The sequence below is a fragment of the Chlamydotis macqueenii genome, chromosome 3 (assembly GCF_036417535.1).
Source record: "Chlamydotis macqueenii isolate bChlMac1 chromosome 3, bChlMac1.mat, whole genome shotgun sequence".
Taxonomy (NCBI): Eukaryota; Metazoa; Chordata; class Aves; order Otidiformes; family Otididae; genus Chlamydotis; species Chlamydotis macqueenii.
In genome coordinates this window covers 96,968,216-96,978,378 of record NC_141558.1, presented here as the reverse complement: position 1 = coordinate 96,978,378, position 10,163 = coordinate 96,968,216, and the positions used below count along the sequence as shown (strand labels likewise).

The 10,163-nt window shown below is 42.1% G+C and overlaps 1 protein-coding gene across 1 annotated transcript in view; it reads right to left on the bottom strand.

Moving 5' to 3' along the window:
- Positions 1-10,163, bottom strand: part of PCNX2 (pecanex 2) — a 160,949-nt gene that overhangs the window by 3,585 nt on the left and 147,201 nt on the right. The window contains exons 29-32 of the mRNA XM_086743929.1: positions 7,096-7,240; positions 5,809-6,039; positions 5,190-5,464; positions 3,987-4,171 (exon numbers count right to left, since the gene is read on the bottom strand). Coding sequence (XP_086600055.1) covers positions 3,987-4,171; positions 5,190-5,464; positions 5,809-6,039; positions 7,096-7,240 — 836 coding nt within the window. The remainder of the gene's footprint in view (positions 1-3,986; positions 4,172-5,189; positions 5,465-5,808; positions 6,040-7,095; positions 7,241-10,163) is intronic.

Sequence of the window (10,163 nt, the reverse complement as noted above, 5' to 3'; positions counted from 1 at the left end):
CTCTGCAAATGGCATGCAGCGGGCTGCCATGCACCACAGACCCCAGAAGAGTTTACTGTTTCTGCAGACAGACTCCAACCCAGGCTTACGCAGCAAATACCCAGTCACGCGAGTGCCTGCTTGGCTTTTTTGCTTTCCAGAAAATTCACAAACATTAACACAAGTTGGCATCTTGGTTTCCTAGCTGGAGCTGTGGGGTAGAGAGTTGATGCCAGAAAATCTGTTGAGAGCCATCAACACAGAAACAAGTTTTTCTGGCAGGCATTGCCAGGTGGTTGGTCTTTTTTTTTTATTTTTTTATTTTTTTTAACTTTGATTTTCCCAGTACCCCTAAGTACGGAGGGGAAGGAAGCACTGAAACTCCTCCAGATACTAAAATTCTGCAGTCAGAAAGGAATAGAAATCTCTCACTATCTTCTAGAAACATGACTGCTGAATTCATGAGGGTTCCAGTAATGCAGTATTTCATATCCAAACTATTTACACTATATAGCTGAAACTCACTGTTTTACATCCACACACGCGCTTTCCAGAGGCTGGTAGCATTAGCCCTGTTTTCCAGATGCTGAAGCACAGAGAATTTGGGTGACTTGGCACAGAGTTAGATAGCAGACCTAGGCAACCTCACTGGACCTCTTTAGCTGGACTCAAACCTAGGTGGTCTGGCAAGCAGGAGACACTTTTGCACCTCACTTACAATGTATCTTTAGTTCTACTTTTATACTCCAAACAATAATAATAATAATAAAAAAAAAATCCTAAGATGGCATGCAAAGCAGCATTCTCTGTAGTAAGAGCCCCAAGGTCTCTGCTTGAGAGCAGTGGCACAGCCGCGCGTGGCTCCTGTGCAGCACGTTGCCGGTGTCCTCTGCGCTTCAGATGTGATCGATAGCGGGGGCACGCACTGTGACGGGGGTCAGGCCTGCCTGCCGCACTGGCAGCCGTGCGCACGTCTGGCTTCCGCAGGGATCCAGGCTCTTCAGACTCCAGGGTTTTGTTTGAGTGCTTTGGTTTCTACATCTGATGGTTATTTTAATATGTTACCCTTTTTAAAATAAAAAGAACGGACTGGAATTAAGAACAGAGGGGTTGTGGTGTGTTAGTTTGTGCAGGGGCTAACGTGGCCAAACATCTGTTTGTGATTTAAACTGTCAAGCCGACCCCTGTCCAAAAGTATTCTATATTCATCCCAAGTGCAGTGGTTAGAGCATTGGACAGGAGACCACCCGCGTCTACACATAAATAACTCTGTCCTTGAAAACACTCGGGAAACAAAGGCTGTTCTTTAAACTGCATTGTGAAATAAGGACACTTCAGGGGAGAACCCCACACGTTTCCAGTGCTCCCGATTTTGGTTGCACTTCTATATAGGGCTTTCATTGCATTTTGCAGACTCTACGGCACCAGGCTGCAAAACGAAATATGAAAACATTAAATGCACTTGATTCATAGATTATGAATCTAGACGGGATTGCTATGATCATCTAGTCTGCTGTACTATATAGCATGGGCCATAGAACTTCCTGGAATTAGTTCCTGAATGGTATTACTAATTACTACAATTATTTTTAAGAAATGCATCCAATATCTCCAGTCATGGAGAATCCATCTTAACCTTCAGTCACTTGTTTCACTGTTCATTTACTCTCACAGTTAAAAATGTGCACTTGATTTCAAATCTGAATTTGTTTAGCTTTGTTATATCCAGGTCTGCTCGAATGAACTGTCTTGGGTCACCTTTTGTTGCCCAGGTAAGTACTTACAGACTATGATCAAAGCATCTTTTACAATATAAATTGTTTGAAAGCTCTTAATCTTTTACTACAGGATGTATTTCCCAGATCTTTGATAATTTTTTTGGCTCTTCTTTGAACTCCCAAATCAAAAATGTCCATCTTAATTTAGGACACTAGGACTGTGCATGGTGGGCCCACAGTGTCCTGAACCAAAGTCAGACTGACAGACGTGCATTACCCGGGTCACTCTATTCATTCAGCTTTTTGAACAAGAGACATAGCGTAAGTTCTTTCCCAGTCCTCTGGTATTGCCTTAGTGTCCTGACACTTACTGAAGATCAAACAGAGCCTGCTTTTTAACCAGCTCTCTTAAAAACCTTCTTGAGTGAGAGTCATTTGGATTTGCTCAATTAAGCATACAGCGTTGATAGCCACTCTTTCATGTTCTTTGTAGCTGTTAGGACGGAAGGAACTACTTCACGATCAGATCACAGAAATAGATCATCTGCATTTTTCCCAATACAAACCAGACATCTCTTTTCTCGTTTCTACATGATATATACAGTGACAGATTGAGATCACTGTAGGACTTCTTTTGCTTCGAATACTCTTTAAAAATACCAGCCACAAACCCACTTTCATCTTTTTGTCCCTAATGGTGCTAGCCAGAAACTTCTCCTTGTTGCATTCTCTTTCTCTTATCAACCGTCTCTCAGGACTGAACAGTGATTTGCATTTGCTGTTTTCCACTTCCTTGCATTTGTTGTGCATATCTTCATTTCACCTCAAAGCCAGGTTGCTTTTCTTAACTAAGTGTGACCTTCTCTCTTGATTGTGGCTTTCTGGGGACCCAATATATTTTTTTAAACAACTCACAATTAACTTTCATTCTTGTATGGCATGCTCAGGATCATTATTTTACAATTAAGTTTACCATTCTGATTACTGCAGTGTCAAGTTATGAGTATGCACATGGGAATTCCTCTAACGCTAGACTCAATTAAAAGCAGCAGTTATTTTATTCTTACAACATGATTTATATTCAGAGCAAGATTTTCTCCAGTCCTGTCCATTATCTTTAATGATAGGTCAAAAGGATCTAATGGAATGCAAACAAGAGTCATGCCCCTTAGTTCTCTGCTTTAATTTATACAGGAATACCACAACCTGTTGAAAGGTTGAGTTAATTTGCTTTACATTACAAGTTCCGAAACCATAGTGATGAGTCTCACAGTGACCCACTGCCAAACTGAATGTGTATTTCCAATGTGAAGACCAGGAGTTCTACCTCATGACTATGTCTGAAGTACTTTTGAATCCGTAATTTAATATAAGGAAGGGCTCAGCTGTTAGTTGACAGGATGATTGGCAACATATAATTTTCTCCTGGTAACTGCAGTATAGATATAAGAAGTTATTTGCTGTTTGTTTGTTCTCCACATGCACTGATGAACAGCCAAACCAATTCCTCAAATAAATAATCATGGCCTTTCCAAATTAATTTTATAAATAAACCTTATTGCAGCCTTTCAGTACTTAAAGGGGGCCTATAAAAAAGATGGAGACAAACTTTTGAGCAGGGCCTGATGTGACAGGACAAGGGCTAATGATTTAAAACTAAAGAGGGTAGATTTAGACTAGATATAAGGAAGAAATGTTTTACACTGAGGGTGGTGGAACACTGGAACAGGTTGCCCAGAGAGGTGGTGGAAGCCCCATCCCTGGAAACATTCAAGGCCAGGCTGGATGAGGCTCTGAGCAACCTGATCTGGTTGGAGATGTCCCAGCTCCTTGCAGGGGGACTGGACTAGACGGCCTTTAAAGGTCCCTTCCAACTCAAACCATTCTATGATAATTAAGATTTTTGCATACTTTCACTTCTGCTGTTCCCACATAGCAACAAGCACAAGTTTGCAGTGGTACGGGCTCCCTGCATTGCACACGTATACTCCCTCCCATCTGCATTTCTCATTCTTGCATTGTTAGTGGCACCTCCTAGTCCAAAAGTTACACATAAAGGAGTTTGACAGTGGAACCCGTGGTGAATCACATTTTTCTTATACCATCCCAGTAAACACCTGCAACAATATCAGGAAGCCATCTCCTACATGTGCTTGGTCATTAGAAAAGACAAAGCTCCCTCGTTCTAAAATTAGTTTTCCACTGGATATGAGAGCACCCCAAAAGCTCTGCCTACATGACCCCTCAGGAGAAGATTACAGGAAAAAAACAAGTAATTTGTGCAAATACCTGCACGTTGGTGGACCTCTTGAGATGAAGCTTGCAACTGAGGGGTTCCATCTCTCGTGGGCTGTGAGCTACTGCTCTGACTTGAATTGCCCGTGGAATTGCTGTTAGAAGAAGACCCCCCTCCACTATCCACCTCTTCAACATTACCTCTCTCGTGGTGAGCTGCGTGGCAGTCCTTCCGCATTCTGTTTGCAGGAACACACACGGTCAGCCATTTATTATACAGGAGAATTTGTGCCACCAATATTAGATGCCCTTACAATGTGTAATTGTACTTTCTCAAACTGCTGTAGATCTTTCAACATTTTATGGGATGACAAAGATGATGACGTGGTAAGCCTACTTGGAACAAAATTGTACGTGACACAAACCAAATCTTCCCCTCCCTGTGTTAAGTGGCTTTGGAGCCCTGCAAGACCTTAAGACTTTTTATCCAATGTTACCTTGGTCTCTAGAACAACTTTTGCATGAGACAACCAAGCAGCAAAGAAGGGGAATGGGCTGGAAGGAGCTCAATGGGAATGAGCTGCATGCTGGGAAACTAGCCCACTAAACCAGTAGATTACTCTGAGTATAGGTCTTAGCAAGCTGGCTCCCATAGTGTCTCCGTGGTCCCTTGTCTCTCCTCAGCCACAGTGGCAATACGGCAGGTGGAGGGAATGAGACAAGAGTGAGCCGTTGCTGTATGAAAAGTGCATGTAGGAATGGGAGCTGGAAGGTGTCAGATACTGATCACACATACCCTGGGGAAGCCAAGCAGTTTTAGTGGACAGTAAGTACATTTTAAGATCTGTTTCGGTCAAGAACAATTACTTGCGGATGATCGTCTATACTGACAAAGCTTTGGAGCATAACCCACCAACAGGTTTACTCATGTTCTGCCATGTCACTAAGTTACAGGAAAAATACCCTTATTTATAAGGCATAAGCAGTAAAATTCCCTGGAATAAGATAAATACCTGTAGTGCTAAGTGATTTGATAATGAATCTTAAGAAAAGCTTTCTACATGTTCAACAAAAGCCATGAAGAAGTTAATGAATTTGCTTTCTGCTGTATCTGTAGGGCTATATTTTATATTCTGAATTATTTGCAATTAATTTTTTACTATAGATAACAGTACAGAATCACTCTCTTTTAACAGGAAATACAGTGGAACCAAGACTGCAGGGTCTCTATCTGCATGACCAAAATTTAACACCTACCTTAACCACTTGGATCTGAACCACTTTTTAATGTTGTCCAAACTGACAGGTCCCCCCCAAATGTTCCTCAGTTGGCTGTGTGTCCCAAGGTACGAGGTGGTTAAAGGGGAAACGTACATGGGATATCCCAGTGGCTGATCACATGAAGAATTAATTAAGTTCCGCAACACCTGTTTATTGTTCTGGATGCTTCCTCTCTCCGGGTTACGATTCCGTAAGAAAATGAGCTCCTGCTGCTGCCCAGCCCAAAGCCCTCTGACGCACTCCTTGTTGACCTACAGGCAGGTAAAAACATGTGGATCATGTGAAAATGTTTGCTTCTTAAGATGCAGAATGATGTGATCGAGGTAGAATGGCAGTAGCTGTGGGTACAAACACCTCGTGTCTTTGCACTAACAGGTTTTATGAACTTTTGCAACTACTGCTTGGTAAAGCCTAGAATGTTATTTCTGATACACAAACATGGGTGCAAAATGGAAGTGAATTGAAGAGGGCTCTTCCAGTCTCTAGTCCCTACCTTCAGTAACTATAATCAGCCTCCCCTGGCCAGATTACTCAGGAATAATGTTAGTAACTGCAGCCCTAAATTACTGCAATATTAGAAAGATGGTGTATGTACCTTGATAACCTTGAAGCTCAGGTAGCTTTTGTGGAGCATGATAACTTTATATTCATCTGCTCCTTCATCTACCACGTGTCTCAGGGTTAGCAGCTCCTCTCTGTTGGAGAGCACAGCGCTGCGCCAGGCTGGGTCCCCTTCGTGACAAATCACCACCTTTTCTTCAAAAGACTGGATGGCTTCATACAAAACTGCTGGGTCCTCATACTCATCTGGGCAGGTGAACTGGTCCTGGTAGTACAGGAAAAAGTACTGAAAAGGTCAAGTATATTTGTGAAAACATAAAAACTATTAACAATAAACAAAATCCTGGTTTCAAACTGCTGCCAGTTGCCCCTGACAAGTGACTTGCCATTTGACACAGTGTGTCTTTGGGGAGGAAGAACAATTAATTTAACAGTAATATAGAAAGGTACGATTTTTGTTTTATTGTAACCTGTTCTGATCTCATGTCTCCACTGGACAAAGACACTTGGAGAATTACAGCTTATCCACTTTCTTTTTATGAAGTGGGAAACCACAGGAGGCAGAGCTTTTGGGTAAGCCACAGGGAGATCAGAATCATCTGGGGCATTCCACAGTTCTTGTGGAAATCCTTACTTTTAGTCACAAAAAAACACCAACAAAAGCACAGACTGGGAATCCATCAGCAGATACCACAATATTGTGTTACTACTTTAGCTGTCACACAGCAACACAGCCAGCGACAACATTCATAAAATTATTGTGTCAAATTCTCAGATATTAATTCACAGCAGTTCCACTTCAGTTACATTGAGAGCAATTATAAATATCATGCATGATTAAAGCATATTATGCTAAATCATAATGTGCCAGAGCAAGAACAAAATCAACTCCAAGCTATATAGGGGTTGACCTGAAGAAATTGGAACGACTTCAGCAGAGGTGTGCCAGATTTTTACAAGTGAAAACAAATGGTTCAGAAATAGCCTGACATAATCAAACAAACAGCTGTGACACCAACCCTTCAAGCCACTCTCCTCTCAGCTATGTCTTCTAACATATGGAAACATTACACATGTATTGCCATTCATTTAAGGACTGATAAATCAGCAATGAAATTAGTCTAAGCAATGTGTTTCTTTTCAATACAGAAACCATCTTCATAGTATCCACGCAAGTAAAACATGACATGACTGGCAGTTTTATTTTTAAGAAAAATGCAGGGGCAAGCTCTGCAACATGAATGATTTAAATTCCTGTGTTTCCCTAAGGAAACAGACGCAGTAGTAAAAGTTAAAAATAAAAAATTAAAGAAGACTTTACCTGGTGTAGCTTCAGAGACATTCGGATTGCCGGGGCAACAACCTTATGCAATAGATCCATGTCTGCAAAGACCCACTCATCTTTCGCTGCTATCCGAAAGTCTCCTTTGAACAGCGCATGGAGCCCATACAGAAAAGAGTCCAAGCTGTAAGAGGAAGGCAGCAGTCACTCCCAGAAGTCATTCCCATCTCACCAAGGTGGACCCCCGCCAGCCGCCAGCCACGTGCAGAGCTGCGCAGTGACCAGTGGCCCTTCAGCACAGGGTGAGCTCCTGCGGTGGGTATAAAGTAGGGGTCGTATCGCATATTTCTAATGAGAAACCATTCCTCTGGGTAGATGGCTTTCCTTCTGCTTGCACTGTAAAGGACTGTGGCACCTGGAACAAAGGATATCCTAAGAATGGGTGGCTGGGTCACAAGGTGCCTCAGGGCGCTGCTTCTCTGCAGCTGTGCTAAAGACACCAGGTCAAGGAGTGCCAGCTGCTCTGCAATCCCTGTGTAGGCAGCAGAAGCTGCCTCCTCATTTGAAAGTTTATTGATTGGCCCTGTTACTCTTAGCAGTTCTCCTTGCAAGGTAAAAATTAAAATTAAAAAGATCTGCAAAAAATATTTTCAGCAAATCTGAGACTTTTGTTATGAAACTCAAACCCAGACGTGAACATTAAACCAGATGTGCTAAGAAGAATACTAAGTTTCAGGAACTGTTCAGCAAACCAGGTGAGTGCATGAATCAAATGACAGGCATTTCATATTGAAACAATGGGACCTAAAGCACATATGCACTGGGTTTCCTTTTTCTAATATAAAAAACTAGATGTAACCAGTTCTGGCTGACCTTGGATGATGATTTGCCTGGACCTGAGATTTGAGCACGATGTAAAAGGTACAAAATCGAGTAGCTGTTAGAAAATGTTTGCACAAGGGCTTTGTGAAGGGAAACAACCAGCTTTCAGCTCCAATCTGCACCCCGAATCACGAGCTTCCCACATGACACCACAGCCACTTGTATAATGCTTATAGAGCAGGACTGCCATCCTAATGCTGCTCTGAAAAAGTGATCTCGAAATTGAGGAAAAGAGAACCACCTGTTAAAACCACGTATCTCTTGCAAACCCACAGGACATGGTTTCATCTACCTGCCAAAGTTTTACTCACTCTTACAACACTTGATTTTTTCAGATCGTAAAGGCTCTGAGGAGAAGCTGCAGTAAGATGTTAGCATTTTTCCCTACTGCCCAGCCTTTCTCCAGAGAATGCATAATCTTTCCACATAATTGAGCTTTATTAATTATTTTAGGAAAAGAAAAAAAATGTTTTAAATTTCTTGTCTTCTCCGCGAGAGGGAGAAGAGAGACTGGAAGACTCTGCTTGGAATTTTGCCCTTGGTGGGTAGCATGTTTTAGAAATTAAAATGGAAAGATACATTTGTTGTTACCAGAAAAATAGCTGGATACCGATTTTCTCCACGAAAGCACCATGTAATACAAATCAACTAATTAGTGGGACCATGGCCAGTCAGGAAAGCAGGGCTGCTGTCGCTGCTGGGAACATGAAGAGTATGGGGAAGCTCTCGTGAATTCTTAACTGATTTGCATTTATTAGTACTAAGTTACCTATTAAAACACACCTGTGTGAGACAGGCATTTACAGTCAGATCTTCAAAACATTCAAGTCCTGGTTTCAACAGGAGTTATTACATGTCTTCAAGGAGTGCATCTTGACCCCCACTGATTTTCAATCAATCATCTCCACAGTTTAGAAAATAATAATATATTCAAATCCTGCTTAATATCTAGGAAAGCCCTAGAACAAACACGTTATGGGGGAAAAAAAAATGGTAGGTGAAGCCAGTGTGGTGAAATACCTTCTCCTTTGAAAAGGCTAGAAATCAGGAAGGGTCCTTTCACTCACCCACCCACTAGACAACATCCAGCATACAGAGCTGAATCTTTGCCTGGAAAAAAAAAAACACTTCTGTACCTAAGTATTCTTCCCAGGATGAAATTGAAAAAGCTACCCTGAACTCTGCACCTAATGATGATCTGTAGCATAGTTTTTCCCCCGTAACACCCCCTGTGTTTGCTCTGAAAAGTTGGCTGGGATGAAGAGTAGAGTAGGTAGGAGAAAGAACCGGTTTTTACATCACCAGAGGCTCTCAGAGTCCAATCTGAACACCAGAGCAGAAAAAGAGTTTGCATTCACATCAAGGCATCTTATAGGCGTCAGCACATGCTAAACAGGCTGCTGTGAACAGCAGTGTCTGCCGAAAGCAAGGCCAGGACTGGGACAGCTATGCAAACTGCAGCTGAGCATCAGCAGAGGGAGCGGAGGGAAGCACGTACAGCTCTCGCTGTGCTTCGTTAGGGAAGGCTCGGCCATTTCTCATCCCTCTGCATAATAAGTTCTCTAACCAGCATTGTTAAGAACAAATGGGACTGCTACAAAGAGCAAAGCAGCAGTGGCAGTAGTTGTGAAAAGCTGAAAGTCAATTATTTTCTATATCGTATTTTCCACCAGAGAGATCTGGAGGAGACTGCTGTATTCACAAAACCATGGACATCTTTTATTCTCCTGCCAATCGTAATGAGGCTTTTGGGTACATTCTGCCCATAATGCGGCACTATCTCAAGCCATTATGTCTGTAACATGCAGCCCTTAATCCACACAAGATACAGCTGTTGTTATTCTTCCCATTGTTATGCTCTCTCCTGAAGACTCTAATGAGATTATAAGGAAGCTGTAAAGCCAACAGCTTTGATCTCAGGCCTAAGTCAAGGTTGTTGCTGCTTTCTTGGCCCGGTTTTAACATACCTCAATTAGTAAACTGCTGTAGTTACAGGCTCGTTCAAAATATTTAAAAAACGAGTTAAGGTACATTCACATGCCAAAGAAGTTACATTAACCAGGAAGAGACATTACTATTTCTGGCAACATTTCTGACCCTCTGAGCTAAGAACCCAAAAAGCTGCTGTCACAACTGTGATCTATTTTAGAACAAAACTAGTAGGTGTGTGGGAACCGTCAGCCCCTCGAATGTGCAGAAAGAAGGGGATTAAGTAGCACCACAAA